This window comes from Daphnia carinata, chromosome 7 (assembly GCF_022539665.2).
Source record: "Daphnia carinata strain CSIRO-1 chromosome 7, CSIRO_AGI_Dcar_HiC_V3, whole genome shotgun sequence".
In the NCBI taxonomy this organism is placed as follows: Eukaryota; Metazoa; Arthropoda; class Branchiopoda; order Diplostraca; family Daphniidae; genus Daphnia; species Daphnia carinata.
Genome location: NC_081337.1, coordinates 10236105 through 10258627, shown reverse-complemented (window position 1 = coordinate 10258627; position 22523 = coordinate 10236105). Strand labels below are relative to the sequence as shown.

The 22523-nt window shown below is 39.2% G+C and overlaps 1 protein-coding gene across 2 annotated transcripts; it reads left to right on the top strand.

Moving 5' to 3' along the window:
- The first annotated feature begins 702 nt into the window (after positions 1-702).
- Positions 703-20716, top strand: LOC130689672 (myb-like protein Q). 2 transcript variants are annotated; one of them, XM_059496159.1, is made up of 6 exons: positions 703-708; positions 4947-5202; positions 18786-18974; positions 19140-19627; positions 19729-19900; positions 19982-20716. In XM_059496159.1, the coding sequence occupies exons 2-6, from the start codon at positions 4951-4953 to the stop codon at positions 20177-20179; spliced, it is 1299 nt and encodes a 432-aa protein (XP_059352142.1). In that variant the 5' UTR covers positions 703-708; positions 4947-4950; the 3' UTR covers positions 20180-20716. The 2 variants fall into 2 exon arrangements, with proteins under 2 accessions (XP_059352142.1, XP_057368594.1); XM_057512611.2 differs by lacking the exon at positions 703-708 and having other exon boundaries at positions 4530-5202.
- The last annotated feature ends 1807 nt before the right edge of the window (positions 20717-22523 follow it).

Here is a 22523-nt window from a genome sequence, read left to right as displayed (position 1 = left end):
CGCACTCACGTCACGGAGGAATGTTGGTTGCGCCGGGGCTTTTTGAAAACGAATCCACCCACTCTCTCGTCCGAGTATGCCCCCTTCCCTCTCCCGACACGCACCCGTTGTAAGGTAAAGGTAAAAAAAAAAAATAAAAATAAAGGTGGAGAGGAGGTAGGAGGGAATGTTTTTCTGTAGAGAGGCTGAGACGCGCAAACGGCTATTTATTTCGACAGCGGCGCCACGGAACCAGAGAGAAAAGAAAAAAGGACTCCGAGACAATCTTACACTGTTGTCTTTTCTTTTTTTTTTTTTTTTTTGCCATCCGCCTTTTAGGATTCATTCCTTTTTTTTTTCTTTTACCTTTGTGATTCTTTTTTTTTTTTTTCTTCGTAGAGTCCGACCACTGACTGACAGTCCATCAAACAGTAAAAGACAAGTGGAGGCCTTGGGTATCCTATCCATTGAAAATTGAAGGGAGGTAAAGAATTTTCAAATAGGTGGGGGATAAAAAAAAAGTTCGTGTCCTCGTACGAAGTTTTTCCTCGTTCGAAATATCAAAAAAGTTGCTATTTTGATGGACAGGCTCGAAAACCATGTCGTACATGTTCACATTTTTTTCCCGTTTTTAATCGATTAAAAAAGGGATTCGATCGGGTCAATGTTTGTGGCTTTTGAACACGACAAGGTGAACCAAACAAAAAAAAAAAACAAAACAAAAAAAGAGTTACAAGAAAATACATTTATTTTTTTTTTTTTTTTGAAATTCGTATTCGGGTGAATGTCAGACGGCCCTTTTATATTCTCCTATCCCAATCCGAAAAGCGAGAAACGAAGATGGATTTCTACGTGTCGTGAACGTAGACGCGTACAGCCATTTATATGCGATACAAACGGTAGACTGACGTGACCTGCCCCGTTGCCCATAAAACTCTTCTTTTCCGGGATGAAGGCGTTATGATTTACGGCCAACAACAAACATCGGCGGTCAAACTTGTGACCGCACGAGATGTTAAAAACGATCGAAGAAAAGAGTGGCGTTTCCCCCCCCCCCCCCCAAAAAAAAAGAAGTCGAGAGAAAACTCTGAATGAAAATCTCAAGCCGACCGCAAAAGAGAACGGAAAATAAAAAGAAGAAAGCTACGCAACCTCTTTCATCATCATCACGATATCCGTCTTTTCTATTAAAAGAGAGAAACAAGGACACTATTATGAAAAAAACAAAAAAAAACACTTCCTCCTATGCAAAATAGAAAAATGAACAGAAACAAAAAAAAAAAAAAAAGAAAATAATAATCAAAATGGGGGAGTCAAAACAAGAGATATAACGCCAGCATCATAGACGCAGACTTTCGAAAATTACAAAGTGTATATTTAAAATTTAAAAAAATAAAATGTACGCTTACTACTATTACTACTAATAGTTATCGTAGTCGTAGTAAAAAAAAAAAAAAAAAAAAAAAAAAAAAAAAAAAAAAAAACCTCGTAGTGAAACGATAGTATAGATGTGCGTGCTCCGTGTGTGACAGCTCCGTGGCGCATTCCTTCCCTTATAAGGCGGATGAGATGGATATATTGTGCGCTGGAACTTACGCAACAACCACGGACTGTGTGCACGACGTAAAAAAAAAGAAATTCTTTTTTTTTTTTTTTTTTTTTTAATGCACAGCTCTCACGCGGAAGAGAAGGAAAAGAAATGGACGCCAAGAAGAACAAACAAACGTCGTGTAGGTCAGCCACTTGTCTTCAAAACGAGAGAATAACGAAAAGGTATGTGAAAATAATAAATAGACAAAGAATCACGAAAGACGTGAGTGAGCCAAAAAAAAAAAAAAAAAAAAAGGGGGGGGGGGGGGGAAATATCTTTTGAAAAGAAACCAAGTCTTTTTCTGCAATCGAACGACGATTTATCGACCTTGCTCACGCCCCTTCGAGAAGCATGTTGGCTTATTTGCGTCTCACCTTGGGATGGTCCACACTCCCAAGTTGGTATGTCGAAAAAAATAAAATAAAATAAAAAAAATTTCGAACCTAACCTGCCTGACGCGATGTTTTGTGGGCACACATAGACATACTATACATCCAACTATTATAGCACCTGAAACATGTGGGAGCGCCGCCGCCGTCGCCGTCCTCGCCATAATTACATGCGCTGTCTAGTAGACACACACACACACACACGACTTACGGCCGGCATTTTCACGTACGCACACACGGACAGAGAAGGAGAGGGCATAATCATAGTTATAATAACTTTATGCGGAAGGAACGTCTCCGTCATTTTCAACAAGAAAAGAAACTTTAAAGGAAAAAAAAAAAAAAAAAAAAAAAAAGCATTTAAACAGGCCCTTGAAAAATCCTGTTTTTCTTTTCCTTTTAGTTGATTCTTTCAATAATTTTTGCTTTAAAAAATAAAAAGGGGGGAGACGAAACTAAAGATTTCGTACACACTTCAGAGTAATCTAGACAGAGACAGAGAGGGAGGCAACAACAGTCGATAAATCAACGTGTAATCGAACTTGCCTTTTGGATGCATTCGAAATAATTGGTCGAGATTTCATTTACGTGCGTATGGCCTTTATCTTTGTATGATGATCGCGACGTCCTGCACATTAGTTGATTGATAAAAAGGAAAAAGAAAAGATGGACGACACACCATCGAGTATGTGCCCTGCATGCAACACAGGTGGTTCTACATGTTTGTTTGTTGTTTTTTTTTTTTGTTTTATTTTTTTATTCCCAACAAGTCCCCCACCCACCCACCACTCACCCGTCTTTGTTTTTTTTTTGTTTTTTTTTTCAATTCTCGCTCACCTCTGGTTCGTTTTCACGGACGAGTATTTTGGCTTTTCAATTATTCAAAAACCCGTTTTCCCCGTTCTTTTCTCGTTATCGTCGACTAAAATCGTCACAGACAACGAAATGCGGGCAAGTTTCGTATAAGAAAGAAGAACAAAATAAAATACAAAAAAAACTAAATAATAAGAAAGAAACAAAAACAAGAAGACAATGGAATCAGAAACGTGCATCATCAATCTATGCGGAGCTCTACGCTCTACTTCATTCCTGAAAAGCCAGTCCAGCAACTGTCCAGCGCATTTTCCAGGCGTCTACATTTTTAATGCCATGTTTTATATCCCGTGCCAAAACTTTGTTGCCAGACCCGACCGAACTTTTTGTCTCTCACCCAAAAAGAAAAAGAAAAAAAAACGACGTAACAAGTTTACCAGAAGCAAACGAAGTTGCGACTTTTTTTTTCCCCCTACTCTTTCATCGTTTAGTGCATGGCAGAGTTGCGTAACGAGCGGTTGCAATCGACATCGAAGCGCAATTTTCAGAACTAACCCCCCGCCCCCCAGTGATTTTCGAAAGAAAAAAAAAAAAAGTTTGCCAATTTAAATAAAAATATTCAAAATCAACGTGTCGAGTTCAAGAGGTGGCCGCTCTTCATTTTTGATTCCATCCGACGCAAAAGGATCGGAAAACGTCATCGGCCGCGATCATTCCATCCGTATGTCTTTCTTATTATTATTATGCTTATTATTTTCAAATCGCGCTCCCATAACATTTCTCGCCGACTTTCCAATGTTTGGTGTGTCTGCGTGCCTTTGAGTCCAGGCGACGACGTTAAGCGCATTTATACGGTATACATAGTATATAGGCTACATAACATTTATTACAAGAGCTTGAATAAGAGGAGAGATAGATACAGAGAGAGAGAGAGAGAGAGAGAGAGAGAGAGAGAGAGAGAGAGAGAGAGGATAAAGGGGGGAGGAGGACGGACCCGGCGTTTTCTATTCATCGCCGACTGTATGTATACTAAGATACACCAACGGGCAAAGTAGGCTAATCCCAGGTGAGGAATGTTATTGCAGCCAGTGGAAGGCCTTCTCTTTATTTTCTTACAAAAAAAAAAAAAAGAAGTTTACTCGAATTTAGGCTTGACGTTCAATGTACAATCCACACCGTTTCTCCTTCCTTCCTTCTTTATCAACCCTCTGCTTTTTAAACTATCCTCCAAAAAAAAAAAAAAAAAGTGCTACGCGCGCGGATGATGGGGGAGAGAGAGAGAGAGAGAGAGCAAGAAAATATGTTGAACAAAAGGGGGGAAAGAAGGTACGGCAGAAGGAGCAACACACACACACACACGGGAAGGTATGTTGTGCATGAAGGTCCAGTGCCCAGGTGCCGAGGCGACCAGTTCTACCTGTTCTGAGACGCAAGACAGACGTACATTCATTTCGCTCCGTACATCGGCTCCCCTTCATTCCTTGAACATTTCTTTCTCAAACAGACAACAAAGTGAGTGATATTCGAGACGGATTCTAACGAAAACCTTAAAAACTCGTTTTTTTTTTCTCCTCCTTTTTATTTTGTTCAAAAAAAAAAAAAAAAAAAAGTTCATCCCTTAAAAAAAAAAAAAAAAAAAAAAAAGAAGACAACAACAACAACAACAAAAAAAAAATCAAAGGAAAAGATAACCTACAAGTTGCCTTTTTTTTTTTTTTTTTTTTTTTTTTTTTTGGTAAGGTTTCGGGTTTCATATTTGAATACGCGGAGCACACAAACTGTCAGAACGTAATTGGCTACCGGCAACGAATAATTCAGAGTTTCCCGAGTCTCAAAAACGAGTGGCCCGTTGTGTGTGTCGTAATCTAGTGATAACACAAATAGAAGTGCGTGCGTCTCCTTGTGTGTGTGTCTGTGTCTGTGTGTGATTGTGCTTCTTTTCTTTTTTGTTTCGTGTTTGCATGTGCTAAATCAAATTTAAGGAAAGGGCCAAATTTAAAACAAAACAAAAAAAAAAAAAACGCGCCATTACTTTCAAAATTTGCATTTGGCAACGAAATATTTCAAGACGTACATCCAATTTCCCTTTTTTGTTTTTTTTAAATCCATCCTCGTTCCTACAAAAATTTGAATTAAAAAACCCCAAAAAAAAACAAAAAAAACGAGAGAGAGAGAATCATGGGTCGAATGAAATCCCTGCAGCCGACCGAAGCCGGAATCCACAACCTGTTTTCCGTCCGATACCGCCGGCTTATCGACGAGAACAACAGCAACAACAATCAGCACAACAACAATCAGCAACAGCAAAACAACAACAACAATAACAACGCCCAACTTGTCGTGCAGAATCTCATTCGCATGAAGTTGTCGCAGGATTACATCGCATACTGTTGCGGCCAGTGCGGCCATCACCAACGATTCGACATCAAGGTAACAAAAATAATTAAAGCCTGTCCTTGTTATACTAGTTTTTTTTTTCCATTCCATTTCTCCCTTACGATTGGAGAACAACAACAACAACAAAAAAAAAAAAAACGGGGTCTCAGCGCTAATGGCCCCGAATTTTTTTTTTTTTTTTTACACACAAAAAAACACACGAATTCTTTCCATCCGCCAAAAAAAAAAAAAAAACCCAAAAAATTAATGAACGTCAGAAAAAAAAAAGGGATGATGGTTTTTGATTTGCCCTCGTTCGTCTATCAGAGCGCAACCTCAAAAACAAATGCGTGTCTAGTGGCGTAATGCGTTTACGTACCCTGAGAAACTGGGTACAACATACAACAACAAAAAACCCACATATGGGCAATACACACACGTATGAAAGACAAGCGGCTAGGAGTCACGCATCCACCCACTTTTTTTTTTTTTTTTTTTTTTTTTTTTTTTTGATTGATCCGAGCGCGACCTATTTTTAGAAAATGAAGAACCGCCGGCTTGTTTTCGACCCATCTTGAAGATGATGGTTATATATATATATATATATATAAATTTTTGTTTCCTCCCCTGTCTTAACACATTAATGTCCGTTGACGTCACGATGATGATGATACAACAAGAGCTCATCAATCTATTTGTGGAGCAACGTGAAACGTTCGACGTCAATGCTGGCCATCAATAATGAAGAGCCACCGCACGAAAAAGCAAAACAAAAAATGCAACGGCATTTTAACAACGAGATTGAAATATAAACGTGTTGAATTCCTCAAACACAGTGGGAACTCATTACGCCATTTAAATCAGAAAGGGGGGGTGGGGAAACGAACTGCTGCTTGTAAAAAAAAAAAAAAAAAAAATGGATAGGCTAAACATGAAGCGCATGTAAACTGCCGACGTTCAACTTGATCTATCTCTATAATTAAAAAAAACAAAGTTTTTCGATGAGATTTTTAAATTTTTTTTTTTTTCCAAAATTGTTTAGCGTAATTATTCCATCTGTCTAGCGTGTGTGTGTGCGGTTAAATGGGGCTGGCCAAAGCGGTTTCTTTCCCCTCCTCTAGCAGAACTCTTTTTTTTTTTTTTTTTTTTCTTTTTCCGCTTGATTCACAGACAGGTATGCCAGCACACTCATTTTCCCAGCTCAATTCACCTTTTCCAGTTCTTTTTCTCTCTTGCTTCTTTTTTTTTTTTTTTTTGCCCCCCGTTTGTCTCATGGCGTTTTACCTCTCATTTCGTCCAAAGCATGTTTCTTCCATGTGTGTATGCGCGCAACAATTTCAATTACGTCGGGAAAATGTTGATAGTTAAAAAAACAAAGGAGGAACAACAGAAGAAAAACAAAAACGAATAAAGGAATGAAACGAAAACAAGAAAAAAAACTATTTTTCCTCGTTATGAAAAGAAGCAAAAAACAAAAACAAAACAAAAACAAAAATGTCAGAAATTGTTTTCTATAAGTGGTAGAGTGCAAGCGCTTCTCATTGGCTGTGGGAATGGAATATTACATAGACTAGATAGAATTCCAACATAACTAAAGGCGGTTATACGAATGGGTGGGTGGATGATCGTTTGTGAATGCCGAGCTTGCGTGTGTGAACTCGATACGACCGACTTAAGAGAATTTCATTTTTTTTTTTTTTTTTTTCTTTTTAAAAAAAAAAAAAGCGCGAGAATTTCAACAAAAATTCGAATACAATAAACAAAAGAGTAACTAAATACATCAGGGCGGAACGCAAAGTTGAAAAAAAAAAAAATGGGCAAAGCGGCCTAAGAAAATAAAGAAAGAATCGACTTTTTTCCGGAAAAAAAAAAAAAAATAGGAAATAACAGAAAGAAAAAAAATCCATGAGAGAGAGGGGGGGGGGGGGGGATAAAAGAAGTCGAAGAGATAGAGAGACCGTCTCTTGTCTATCTTTTTATCTCTTCCACTACTATATAGTTGTATATACACTAGTGTCTATAAAGAAAAGCGAGAAGGACGCGACGCCAGCGGATGGGAATGGAATGATGGGCGGTGGTTTAATGGCAGCAAATACCTCGGTTCGATAGCCCGTGGGTTCCAGGTATTTCTATCTTTTTCTCCTTACATCGTCGTTTTTCATTCGATCAGACTTTTCTTTTTTTTTTTTTTTTTTCGTTGTTGTTGTTGAGGGGGAAGAATCAAAGGGGAAAAATGACAGTGGCGGTTTGGTTGATCGCCCGTCATTCAAACGTTTTAGCGCGGACGGCTATTTTCGTTTATTCCTTCCGAGAACAAATCCGTGGGTCCGTCCCATACGATGATGATGATGATGAAGCACGAAAACTCATTAGGCAGAGACAAGGACGAAAGCCTATCTATAGATAAAAACACTCGTCGTAAAAAAAAAAAAAAAAAAAAAAAAAAAAAAAAAAGATAGGCCCCATAATAAGAACTTGTTTTTCGTTCATTCTATTTTTTTTTTTTTCTTTTTCGGCCACACATTTCCCACCCTTCAATTGGAAGTACGTTTCTTTTTTTTTTTTTTTTTTTTTTTTTTTTTTAAAGGGTTGTGTGTAATCCGTCTGCCGGCGTCGACATCAGCGACGACCCGGCCAGACAGCAGAGATATAAAAAAAAGAAAGAAAGGAAGAAAATAATATAAAATCTGTAATAGAACTTCAAACTTAACGGCCTTCTCTTATTCCTAACGATTCGTTCCGACCGAAAATTGAGCGCGCACAGAAACGGTTGATGGCATTACAAAAAATTTAATTTTTTTTTTCTTTTCGCTTTTCAGGCCGGAATGAGGAATGCCTCAAAAAAAAAAAAAAAAGAATTAAAAAGATTTTTTTTTTTTTAAACAATCCCAACCTTTTGATTTTCCTCCTTTCTGGCCAAAAAAAAATAAAAAAATAGAAAAACATTTTTTCATTTGATTTTCTTCATTTCGTGATGTTGCGCGCTGCTACAACCAGAGGCTCGATATTTCATGTATATACGGTTGAGATTATTTATATACGAGTTAGTGACCCCCCACCTCTTTAGTTCTCTTTTTTAAGGCAAAAACAATTTTTTTTTTTTTTTTAAATACCCCCTACAATGTTGCGCGCACAAGGGGTGGAGACGGCCGTATGAATCAAAGGAGAAAACAAAAAAAAAATGTACACGCGGACTCTCTGACTCGACATTTTATATACCGCGGTTAGGTCCCTAGCGCGTGCCACGATACACAAGGAAACAAGAGGTTTTTTTTTTTTCGATCGATCGGCCATTGCCTAGATCCGAAAATAGGCACAGTGTTATCTGTTTGAAATGGAAGGGGAAAAAAAAAAAAATAGAAAAGGCACAGTTTGATATCGACACGGGCTCACAGGGCGGCGCTACATAACCCTTGAAGGGAGGTGGGATGGAACACGGATGCTACGAGAAAGAAGAGAGAGAGAGAGAGAGAGAGAAAATAAAATAAAATAAGTGTTTGGAAAAACAACAACGAAGAAAAAAAAAAAAAAAAAAATGTGAAAACTTTTGACTTTTTCAGTTCAACCGGTCGGTAAAAGACAGGTAAGCGCGCCTTGGCCAGGTATAGGAAACACATACGCGCACACAAGAGCAAGGGCCTCCAGGGGGCGACGGCATTCCGCATTCCAGCGCTGGCGGGGCCCACACAACACAAGCCACTCAAGTTCTTCTTTTTTTTTTTTTTCAAGAGATAGGAATGCAAACAGCTGAGACTTGGCGCTCGTAGTTTTTCTTTTATATACACGCAACACACACACACACACACACACACAAAAAAAAACGGTTCTCTCTCGCTGTGTTTTGCCAACGTTTCCTCCTTCTCGTTTCTATCTAAGAAAAAAAAAAAAACACTTGAAACCGGTGTCTCTTCACCTAAAAAAAAAAAAAATCCGTCTTGCTGAAAACAAGAGACGTCCATTTTGCGATGAAAAAAACATTGTTAACCGAAAATTCAAAAAAAAAGAAAAAAAAATGTGCACTAATCTAAAAGAGAAAAACAGGTTATATGATTGTAACGTAAGTCAGGCCGTTCTCCTTTTTTCTCTCTCTCTCTCTTCTACTTCGGTGAAAGCCAAAAGAAAAAAAAAAGAAGGGGGCCACAACAATAGGATTTATTGGAGTTGATATGTAGTTCAACAACAACGCGTTATTTATACGTGGAAGTGCGGGGGTATGTCATTCTTTATATCCCCCCCCTCCCCCCACTCCCTCCCATCCTGAAAAGAACCTTACGGTTACGATGCCTGGCGCCGACCGTTTTTCTTTTTTCTTTTTTTTTTTTCCTCTTCGAAATAAGAAAAATGTTAAACAATAGCGCCTGTTGGCACAACACGACAACAACACGCCATTGTTGTCGTTGCATTTTGTCCCTTTTTCTTCGTCTTCCTTTTTTTTTTTTTATCTTTTTGATTCCCCGCTTTCAAAAATGAATTTTTTTTTTTTTTTTTTTTTTTACAATAGGTTTTATATTACTGCAAGAGTTTCTTTAAGAGTTGTCTCATTTTTGCTTTGAGGGAGGAAAAAGAAGACGCCGCGCATCTGCGAATGTCTGCGCTCAAGGCGCTGAGGTACGAAGAGGAGCGCACGGCTATAACGTCTTGAATTACACTAAAGATACCTAGAGGCGGCCCCCACAGTATCAATTAATAAGTTCCAAAGAAAGCATCGACTTTTTTTGTGTTTCCTCTCCAACGAATCCCACCTTTTTCTTTTTTAATTTGTTATTGTTTTTCCCCCTCCGTGTCGTCGTGTACGTGTGTCTATGGATGAATGAATTTTCCCCAAAAGCTTAACATTCCGTGAAAATCTTCAGCATTAAAAGAGAAAAAAAAAAAAAAAAGGAGTGCTTTAGAGGAAGGAATGCGTAAAAGCTGCGCCATGCAAAAATAAAGAGAAGCGACTTTTCAGCTTTGACAGACAGTCATCCCGCCCATTGGGGTTCAAGCTGCTTTAAGGTTAACACGAGAAGAGAAAAAGGGAGGAGCTCGACGAATGAAACATTTTTTTTTTTTGTACGTTCCAGTCACCATTTTCTTTTCTTTTTTTTTTCCCGACGTCCCCCCCCCCCCCTTGCACGTACACGTTTTTTTTTTTTTTTTTCCAAGGCCCTCCAACGTATTTTTTTTTTTTTTTTCAAGTACAAAAGAGAAGGAAAAAAAAAAAATGGTCGGAGAAGGAAAACGAAGAGGCCAAACAGGTGGGGGTCCCTCTGCGATGAGAAAGGGGGAGGAAGAAGAAAAGCGCTGCAAATTGGTTGTGAGCGCGACACATCGGAAGAGAATAAAGAATTTTTAGTCCATACATTTTGAAAAAGGAGAATGTCCAAAGGAAAAACGTCAAAGATTCTCTTTTCTTCCCGCCACAGGACAAGCATCCAACACTAAACCACCCCCACAGCGAAGCGAAAAAAAGAAAGAAATCAAGCAGTGTCCTTTTATTCTTTGTTTCCCTTACCTATATGCGATTCGAAAGAAAGAAAGAAAGAAAGAAAGAAAAAAAAAAAAAAAAAAAAAGAAGGAAGACTATCTATTCTGTTTAACTTCAAAGTCTTTCTTTACTGAGCTGCACTTCATAAATCCAGCAGACACACATTCCGGACAAGATACATGTTTTAAAAAAGAAATGCACACTAGCAATGCAGGTGTGCACAACATGAGGGTTTTCTCAATACTCAGAAACCCATCAAACTCAAGACATAAACCCCTCCCCCCCAAAAAAAAAAAATGACAATCAAAATGTGAAGGGAAACATGCAAATAATTTCCCGGATCTCTTCCGAAAAAAAAAAAAGGTTCAATGTTCTACCTGGTGGATCTCGTTTTTTTTTTTTTTAAACCATTAACTGGCCTTCCGTCTCAAAAAGGGATAATAAAAAAAAAAAAAAAAAAGTTTGAACTTGACTCTTTCGTCTCTTCATGATCATCAAACTATTTGCCTTGAAGGGCAACGTTGCCATATTTTTAGTGCACAACCATATCTGGGTAACATGCCCGTTTCGTTTGAATTCTTTTTTTTTTTTTTTTTTTTCGTCCGTTAGTCGTTGCCATTGATTTACGACAAGGAAAAAGAGAAGAAGAAGAAGAAGAAGAAAAACAGTTTTTGCTCAATCATGCATGTCGTCGCGCAACAGTCGGCTTGTGTAATGTGTACGAGTAAAGATACTAAGGCAATAGTCTTGATGTTTGATAGAGAGACACGCAGGGAATGTGAACCCCCGCTCAACTGCAAATGTCGAATATTAAAAAAATAATAATAATAATAATAAGAGAAAACGCGTAAGACCCCATTCCGGAGAGAGTAGAGAAAATCTCCATCTGTTCTGCCTCGCTATCTATAAAAGAATAAAAATGACGAGCATTTTATTTCCCATTTTTATTTTTTATATCCATCTTTCTTTCTCTTCTTTTTTTTTTTTCGGGAGGGAATTTTTCTTTTTTTTTTTTTTTTTTTTTATTATTGCTTTTCGAAGGAATGAGAAGAGTCCCGCTACGGCGGACGAAAACAACATTCCGAGAGCGCACGTTATGTGCACGATTCGGCCTTATTTCTTTTTTTTTTTTTTGTTTCTCTTGTCCTCCTCCACCGACTCCTCCCACTTTAGACGAACAATGTTATCATAAAGCTTCACCCAAAAAAAAAAAAAAAAAAAAAAATAAGAAAGGAATCTAAAGCCGACAATCAAGTTATCTTAGATACACAACAACCACGTCGGCAGGTGAACGATCCTCCATCATTAACAATAGCGCCATAACACTCTGGCTGGGAGTTATACAACCTCCCAAATAAAAAATGTTACAAGTAGACACAAACAATAGAAGAGAGTCCAACTTGTTCCAAAAAACCGCCCAACTAATGCCGGCCATTCGTAATATTTTTTTTCTTTTTTCTTTTTATTATTTCCCCCCTTTTTCTATTGAACAAGCCCCAGAAAACAGCTTTGCAGTTATTGCCCATAGCATGCGCAACAAAAACAAGTGGTTCAGGAAAAAAGAAAAACTCAATCAATCAATCCACATCATTCAGATTTTTCTCCCCTTAGAGGGTCTCTATTTGATTCGCTTTGTAAGAGAGACTAAGGGGGGGTTACGTTGGAACAAGAAGCGCCCCCCCACCCCCCCCCCCCAAAAAAAAAAAAAAAAAAAAAAAGATGACCGCCGAAAGGTAATCAATAAAGATTCCTCAACAGGAATCGACAGACTGGACTTTGGTATAATTCACACAGCTGACTGGGCACCTTCTTCTTTCGATTCTTCATTACCCCCCAACCAGTTCAACCAGAAAGAAAAGAATAGGAAAAAAAAAAAAAAAAAAAAAAAAACTGAGGATACCTCTCAGTGTGTACGGCCTCCCTCTTCCACTCACCTCCTACAGCGCGACACACACACACACACACACAAGAATAAAGGAGAAAACGGATCGGAATTTTGGAATTGTTTCAAACTCAACTGGCAGACGCCATCCATTCATATTGATGAGTTTCCTTTTTTTTTTTCTTTTCATATCTACGTTTTTTTTTTTTTTGAATATTCAAGAATATAAAAATAAAAGAAGGAAAAGGGATAACAAAAAAAAAAAAAAAAAAAAAAAAAAGAAGATGGAAGGCCTGCAGAGAGGTCGGATTGAAAAGCTATCAATTGTGTGGTACGGAGGTACTACCACAAAGATCGAGCAACTAAAACTCAAAGAAATGAACAACAATGCGGGTTTTTTTTTGTTTTTGTTTTTGTTGTTGTTGAAGAAATTTAATAAACCAGGTGATATATTTCCCTGGCTGAATGGTTTCATCTTAACAAGTCAGTTGGAAAACAAAAGAAGAAAAACCACAACAATAGGATTTAACAATATCCCCCCCCCCCTCCCAAAAAAAAGAAGAAAAAACATAAGGGGTTACATCTTCTCCGATGAATGTTTCTGGAAATACTTAGAATCGCATTTAAACACTTAACGAGAAAACCCGATGGATTGTGTTCTGATGACACGTTAAACATCACCTCCAATTTGCATTTTTAATACAAAACTCAACATACACAATCCATACAGATTTTTTTTTTTGGGGGGGGGGGGACACGTTGGGGATTCATTAAAAGGGCCCTACGAAATGAGCGTGTCGTTGATAGGGGAATAATGGCGGAACGAAGGCGGAGGATGTGATCCGGCGCCACGTCGTTAAGTGGATCAATCCCCCCATCCGAGAAAAATGGTGTCTGTTATACCTGTACTTTGTCTTCGACCGAAAGCTGTCCAGACATAATACAAGAATCCATTTAAAAAAAGAAACAGAGTCTATTGGGGGATGAGGGAGGGCAGAAGATAGGTGGGTAGGAATCATCACAATAATACTGATCGGACACTAACCAAAATGAACTATTCTCTTTTATGGTGGGGGGGGGGGGGGAGGAAGCTCTCTATTTTTTTTTTTTTTTTCGGGGGGTTTCAAAAGAAAAAAAAAAAAAAAAAAAAGGGGGGGGGACTTTTGACGACTTTAGGATCCGCCCTCCTGCAGTCTAAACTTAATTACTAAGTCAAACTCTTTTTTTTTTTTTTTTTTTTTTTTTTTCCATCTCTCTTTTTCGACAAGTTAAAAATGAGGGCCAGGTGATTGCTTTTTTTTTTTTCGTTTTCGCCGAGGTTAAAAAAAAAAAAAAAAGGGAAATTCCATTCAATGATTTATGTCGTGTAGACAGTCCCATCTTCTTTCTCTCTCCGACTCTGTTTTTCCGCATTAGCCTACAACGATTAAGAGCTGCTCTCTCTCTCTCTATTACTAACTGCTACACACCCGTGTACAACACGGGTTCTCGTTTTGTTTTTGTTTTTTTTTCGAAAATGATGAACTGCGCTATTGTTGTACCACATTGGTTACCTCGTGGCGGTAGTCAATCATGTCCGACATGTGATCAACAAAAGGAGACGTCCTCCAAAAAAAAAAAAAAACATTAGTCACGCCGCTATTTAGTTAAATGTCAAATACCTTCCGCGGTTATGTTTTTTTTTTTTTTTGTCGTAACATTTCGTTTTTCACTCAAAAACAAAACCGTTGGTGACACATTTTTTTTTTCAGCAAACAAAAGAAAACAACATTCATAAATAGCCAAGTCGTTTTCTTTTTTTTTTCTTTTTTTTTTTTTAAACTAGACAAGGGCTAGCTCGTTTACCAGATGGCGCTGCTTTTTGCGTTCGCTCCGATAAGAAAAAAAAAAACGGAGAGGAAAGAAGAAGCCTTTGGAATAGGCCATGAGAAATTTCCCACACTAAACTTCGTGTATGTCCGCACCTTGTCCCGAGACATGGAAAGTGCTGACCGCACCAATTAAAAGCTAATGCACACACACAACAGCAGAGGGCCTTTTTTTTTTGTTTTGTTCCAAAATGCCTTTTCTTTTTCATCCGTTATTAAATAACCCCCCGAACATTTCCAGCTCCCACACATACGCGCACTATATAAAAACAAAGCGGGGGGTGTTCTACACATGCGCAACTGTTCAAACTATCGTCTTCTGTTTTTTTTTTGTTTTTTTTTTTCACTTTGGTGGTTTCAAAACACAGAAAGAAAAACGGAACGGAGGGGGGAGCGTAATATAGCTAATAATCAAGCGCGGGGATCCATTGTCAGTGTAAAAATAAATTAAAACGAGCGCGGCCGGGAGCCCCACAAACACAACATCAGCAAATAATTGGCCTTTGATAAGACGAAGAAAAAAAAAAAAAAAAAAAGAAAATAGATAAGCCGGACTCTTATATTCCCCCCACTCTCCATTTATAGGCTACTCCGCTACTTAGCGGGCACAGAGTCTTTCTCATAAGTGTATGTTTTGATTGCCGAAAAAACGACGAAAGCACTGTAGGGAATCAAAGAAATGAAGGCGAGACGCAATTATGTGCGATAAATTTACGAAAAAAAAAAAAAAAAAAAAAAAAAAAAAAAACAGGGCACACGGTTTTTTGCCTGTGAAATTGCAGCTAAGAGCCATCGGGCCGCCAATTATTTAGCAAGCAATACAAAAATCAAATCAAGGAAAGAGAGAGAGAAAAAAAAGAAACGACTCCTTTATATTCAAATGGCTGGGAACGAAACAAGAATGAGAAATCTACAGTAGTCAGTCGACATTCAAATCTCCACTTACGAAACTATGCGGGGGAATAACTCGAGAAACGACAAATGTACACAAACATTCGTGTTGGGCGTGACGCAGCTGATCGAACGCTAGCCCCGGCCTTACTCAACGCCAGTGTGGGGAAAAACACATTTCTTGTTGCAATGCCAGTTGCGCAGAGATAACGAAATAAAAAAAAAAAAAATGATGGGAAAACAAAAGAAAAAAAAAAAAAAAATACGCACAACGACCAATGACTTTATAAGTAAGACGGATGAATTTTCCAACGGCCATAGTCATTCACAGTTCGGCTGAGTGAGAGAGAGAAAGAGAGATAGAAAAAAAAAAAGGATGATTATTATCCTTTGTTTTCATGTATTTTATCGTATGCATGAAAAAAAAAAAAAAAAAAAACCTACTGCCTAGTTCGATGTTGTCGGTGTAGTTGGGTGGAGGACGAGCGAAACATGCACGAAGAACAATTTGAAAAAGAATGTTGTTCCGGGGCGGCTTCACATTGAAATGGGGGAGGGAGGGGGGGGGGGGAATCCGTTCAAGTGACGGAATACGTTTAGAGATAATTATTTTTTTAAATCTGATTGTTCTACGACTTTTCCTTTATTTTCTCGTGAAAATAAAGAGAGAGAGAGAGAGAGAGAGAAAAGAAAAACGGCAACAAGTCTTGGAATTGCGCGATAAACCGCATCCAATCATAAAGCAAACTTGAAACCGCGCGATGCTCCGGCCCGTCAAGGGAGCAAAAGAGCACAGACACACACACACACACATACACATAACACATAACACAAACGTTTCAAGCGACGCGGGGTGTCAGGTGTCTCGGCCAAAGTTGTCGGTCGTGCCAAACCCCCGTCGTCGTCCGCCCACCGCCCGCCACACATATTACCCCTCCCCCCCCCTTCCCATCCCCTTCCTCCGCTTCTTGGATGTCGTGGCCCCGTGTAATCCGAAACTTTTTGGATTCTTTTATTCAACCCCTCCTTCATTTTTTTTTTTTGATAGACTGAACGCGAAGCAAAAGGTGGAGGAGGAAAAGAGAATTAAAAAAAAAAAAAAAAAAAAAAATGGAGATGGATGTAATTTTTTTTTTTTTTTTTTGAAAACAAAAAAAATACGAAAAAAAAAAAAAAAATAAATAAAAATAACAGGAAAAGCGCCATAGTCATATCACGCAATCAGATCGTTACGGCAGCAACGGCAGCAGCAGAAGGCCCCGCAGCGGGATAGAAAATGTCAGGAATCCGGCACAATGTTGTATATGTATAAATAAATAAATAAATAAAAGAAATGAAAAATGCTTAAAAAAAAAAAAAAAAAAAAAAAGAAAGAAAACAAACAGTTTTAGTTGTGCGAGTTTTTCTCAGAAAATAAAAAGAAGCTACCAAACAAAGACGGACGCACAAGAAAAAAAACAAACAAAAAACATCCTGACGCAGGTGGTGTGGTTTGGCCAGCTTCGATTCCATTGCGATGACTCAACCTGAATTTCGGTCGACAGAAACGAAACGACACGCCTTTTAAAGTAAACTGACCGGTTGGGGCGAGATGACGACGATCGATTGTTCCCTCCTTTAATACAGTAGTAGTAGTAGCTGAGTAGCAATCTATAAGCTGCCTGGCCACTTATAACGAGGCCCCCTCCACTCTTACAGAGAGTCAAGACAGTCCATCTAGTCCTTCACAGCTATCAGCGCGCCGAATTGAAAAATCGTTTTCGACTATCTTCCCACCAAACAAAATGAAAAAAAAAAAAAAAAGAAAGAAAAAAAAAAAAAAAAAAAGAAAAAAGAAAAAGAAAGAATACAACAAGCTGAAGGCGATTCCTGTTTCTGGTGCTATTGCCTGCTGGGCTCTTTCAAACAATTTCCCCCTGTTGTTTAATAACACACACACACACACACAGTAGATAGGTAAGCCCCTGAAGGAGAATTACAACAGCTCACAAAGTTGTGTGTGTGTGTGTGTGTATATCCCGTACGAGGGTACATACACGAAACGCAGGCACACACAACAGCATCATTTAGTGTGACCAACTTTGTTGCTTCCCGTTATTACCCTCTCTCTCTCTCTCTCAGCCATTAGAGGAGGCTACCTTAATTACAGGTTTCAGATCAGGCCCTACCACCCACCACCCGCTCTCTCTCTCTCTTTCTCGTGTGCTGTACATAAAAAGAAGCAGGAACTGCTCCAGCTCCGGGAAAGAACGAAAAAAAAAAAAAAAAAAAAAAAACGAGAGAGAGAGATTTAAATGCTCGGCCATCTCGGCAACAGGAAAATGTAAGAAAAGAAAGGACCGCAAACCGCATTCGAATTCTTAATGATTTGAAAAGAAGGTGGAAAAAAAGAAGAAGAAAAGAAACGAAGAGAAAAGAGAGATTGTAAAGACCAGTAGTCGGAAAGAGTCCCCCTCTTCTCATTCTATATTCTTTCATTTCTACATACACACACACATTGGCCCGCGTAGTAGTACTACGTCGGTAGTATGGCGTATCTCTTGGATGTTTACATTGTAGCTCAGCTGGGGGTCCTCCCTCATTTATCTATTTTACCTTCTGCGTGTTTTTTTTTTTTTTCCTCATTCTGTTGGCGATGGGCGAGAAACAGAACACAAAAAGGAGGAAACTTTTTGTGCTGCCATCGTCGTGTGTTTGTTGTCTTTTTTTTTTTGTCTTTCTTTGATTCAAACGAAACGTACCCCTCCCATTATCCGTTTCGCGTCAGCGTGTAATAACGGGAGCCAGAATTCCTGCTTCTCATTGTCGTTTTCTCTTCTTCTGCTTTTCGAGACACATTATTTCTATTCTATTTAACATTCGAGCAAGTGGAACATGGAAGGAAAAAAAAAAAAAAAGAAAAATTCATGGGAATGAAGATAAAATTGCAGGTTGGACTTGAGGCCGAAAGGCCGTCAAAGTGACATTCCTTCTACTGTTAAATCCCAGCTTGCCAAGCAAGCCGACAGCTACTCAAGACAACAGATTCCTACAAACGGGAAACAGGTAGTTATCTTCGGGGCCCCACTTGCTTTACAAAAAAAAAAAAAAAAAAAAAAACCGTTCCGTGTCAAGGTTCTTGTCGGCCTCTCTTCTGATTCCTCCATTTTTGTTTCTTCAAAATAAGACGCAAAGAGAAGTGGGGTAAAAAAAAAAAAGACGCACGAGCTTAATGTGCTCGAAAATGAAGTTGAGTTACTTCAACAAGCGAGAAAAAAAAAAAAAAGAGAAACAAACAACGGGACAAAAGAACAACTGCCGAGTTCAATTACAGCCCCTACCTCCCGCTATGAGTTCCCCTCACCTACTCGTTAAATGCCACCTTCGATGTGGGACAAAAAAATTGCATTGCCTTGCTTTGCGAAAAAAAACAAAAAAAAACACGTTCGTGACCAACGCGAATAAAAATGAGTGTAATTGCTGTGCAACAGAAATTTTAAAAAATGCGTGTTAACTAATCGTTCAAACGTATCGTTTTTGCATTCAACAGGCGGACGAACTACATAACATTGGTGACGCGCTCCGCATGTCGTGCACCAAGGCGCCATCAGCAGACGCCGCTGCTGCTGCTGCTGCCACCGCATCTACCACGACATTGGTCCTTTCAACAACGACGTCCAGCGACGCAAAGTTGATCAACTTGCCATCGCCAACGGTCAAGAACGGTCATACCACTTGGGTAAGTGATTTTTCTTGTTCTCCTCGGTTCAGTGGTGTTCTCAGACAATTTTCAAAACTAACCCCCCCCCCCCCCCCCCCTATCCCACGCTATCGTTTTTCAAACCGATCCACTCAACCGTTTCTGTATTTTTTATTTTTTTTTTTCCTTATTGGTTTCCGACAGACGAGGCAATTTCACGACAAGAACCGGCAACATAGCAAAGCCAACAACATTGAAAAATCAGCGGCCTTGGTCGAAGCACCGGAACATAATCTGGTTGAGATGAGCAAATGCAAGTGCAGCAAAGATACGACAAAGACGCTCATCAAAGGAAGCGCAGGTGGCAACGCCGGAGAGGGTAGAGCTCCGGGGATTGGGGCAGCCTTAGTTATGCCTTTCCATTCCCACCACCCCGTCATGATGGGTTACAAGCCTCTGCTCTCGTCCATCGACTTTAGCGCGAGCGGAACGCCGACATCCGCCAAACCATCCACGCACTCGTGCAACAGCAGCGTCGGAACATCGTCTTGCAGCTCATCAAGGTCTGCCTCGCCATCATCGGCGAGCGATGGCTACCTCCCCACGTTGCCCGTGCGGACGGATAGCCTGACCAATTTGGAAGAGGAAGCTTTGCTCAAATGCGCCCCTTGGTTCCAAGCCGGCATTCCTAGGTAAAATATCAATCAACACAATCATTTGAAAAAAAAAAAAAAAAAAAAAAACAACAAGAAAAATAGATCGACAAGAAAATTAACTTATAATTGGACAATAGGGAAATATCTTTGGAGATATTGCAACAGGAACCGGTGGGGTCGTTCTTGGTTCGCGAATCGACTTCAAAACCGGGTTGCTACGCGCTATCGGTTCGTGTCCCGAAAGAATGTCAAAAACCTTCCATTGCTCATTATCTAATCACGCAAACCAACAGAGGATTCAAAATCAAGGTAAGGACAGTTGCATCTCAATTTCTTTTTTAAATAAAAATATGCAATTTTCAATATTTCAATACTTTTAAAATTTATTAGGGCTTCACTAAAGAATTTCCAAGTCTCACGTCCTTGATTGTGCACCACTCCGTTATGCAAGAACTCTTGCCCTGCCCACTCTTGCTGCATCGCCCATCGTCCGGACTCCTGGCCGACTACCTGGAACATGCCAACAACTTTGTCGACATTGACTCGAGCGTCTTGCTCGAACTGACCCGTAAAAAAGGCATCGAATAACCACGTCAAAGCTGATGAGGTGTTTTTAAAACGTTCATTTCTTTCCAATTTTCTGTAAACATTTGTACACACATCATTCTTTTACCCCCCTCCCCATCAATTGTTGTTTCCAATTTTATTCTCCTATTATATTATATATACTCAAGTCTTGAAGGTAATTTTTTTTTTCCATATATATACCTAGTCGCTTCAGTTTTTTCATTTATCCCGGGGCAAATTCGTTTGAGATTGGTAAATACATCCCCCCTCCCCTTCTTCCTTACTGCAACTTCCATTTTGGCAACAACATTGATATTTAAAAAAAAAAAAAAAGCCGTTCAATGATATTTAATTGCAATTGCAAGTACAAAGCGGCGTTTGAATGACATTAAGAACAATCAAATTTTCAAGCTTAAAAAACTTTAAGTCGTCAACAAGTGGCCTAATCGGCGATTTCAAAAAAGCCATTTTCTTTTTCACTTCAAAATGGAGGTTTACATATGTATATGAATATAACGATTCCAGCAATAAAAATAAACGAATGGATAACCTGTGGAAGGTCAAAAATAACTCAGTCAATCAGCCTATCATAAATGAAAAACCTCAAAATGCACACGGCTACTGCACAACGTGATTGTTCAGACTACGATTGCTGAGTGCATGTTGGCGTCATGCCAATCAAGAAAGCCAAAAAGAAAAAGAAACGGGAAAAACCAGAAAAGTAGCCCACCGCACACAAAGACATTGTCGTAGAATTTACGAGATAAACATCAGCCATTCGACAAGATGAAAAACAGGCCATTAAAAAGAAGGTATGATGATGCCACTACGACTGGCATGAATTTCAAAGCAACACATTCAACCCACAGTTCGAGATGCAAGAGAGATTTCATCTGTTGTCCTACCTTTTTTTGTTGATTGCTGCCTCGACGACGCAGTCGGAACAACGTGGGCCACGCTCGAAACAGATTGCACACAACCAGGCATGGCCTACTTGGTAACTGAAATGCGGGGGTCCCCTGTTTCGCACGCAATTAAACAATGAAGTAACCCCTGCCTCCTTTCCGTAATGGACCAAAAATGCCACCTAGAAACAAGAAATGCAACAGTGTTTCGCGCCTAAAACATGAAGCTACGGAAATATGGAAGTTGCCAGGTTCGTAGATTTAAATTAGTTGCATCATTTAGTTTCTGACAATTCAAGTTAAGCTTTTGGATATTTTCTAAAATAATACAAATATTCTTCACAATGAATTAAAACTATTTACGTTTAAATATTGGGTATTTTTTTTTCTGGCATCCATCTTTGATGACCCTTCCTCCAGCCCATTCTCCCACCACAGCTGATGAGGCCGGAGGCAGAGACAAAAAGGTAAGGCTTAGCACTTGGCACGTGTCGGTACGACACTGAAGTTATGTGAATTTTTTCTTCTCAAAGAGTTATCTGGTTTATGATGAAGCTTTATTTCCGTAATATAGAAAAAGATTGTCTCTATTACCAGTGAACGCAAAAAATGTTGAAAAATCTAGTCATGTGCCCTGAAGCAATTTCGAAAACAGTTTCCTGGTAAATCATGAGGTATCTAAGAACCGACGAATTGCGACGTCAAGGAGTCAATCACAAAGCTTTAATAATCGTTGGTTAAATAAATGGTTTGGAAATGGTATTTCAGAGGAGACGATATTCATCTCAACATGAGACGAGTAGTAAAATTTTTATAAAAATCTATAACCCATGGAACTTTCGCCATTTTGTCGTCTACAGTTCGCAGTCAGACATTTACTTCTACTCCAGGCACTCCGACTTGGAAATCCATAAATTGGCTGAACAAAAACTACTGTCCGAAAATCTGTCAACTTGGATTGAACAAGACGGAATTATGTTTGAGCGTGAAACCGGCTGCACGCAAAGGTTGTTTAAATAATGGAATTACCCTTATTCTCGTCTTCTTTATTTCATCGCGTTTATACATAGAAATTGCAGTATGGATCACCACTTCAATTAAATCATCGTAAACATCGTTTAATCGAATCAGTGAAAGACGCAGACGAATCAGTTCCAATCTTCAACAACGATGGCGCCCGTCCATCCGAAACAAATCCCTTTGTCAGAGGATGGCATGATTTTTGACCATTGAGAAGCCCTTAGGCTTTATGTTTGGGTGAGGAAAGCAGGATGTCGAGCTCGGGAAACATCCACCGTGTAATTATGATGTCTAATTTTGCACGTTATTTTCGGGTCACAGCCACTTTCACACCCTCAAAGTTCGCCAGGGCAAGCTTTCACATTCACTGACTTGACAAAATGGCAGGAGGTAAAATAACCTTTCCGTGTCGGATATTTTCAACACGGTCTACTTCTAGT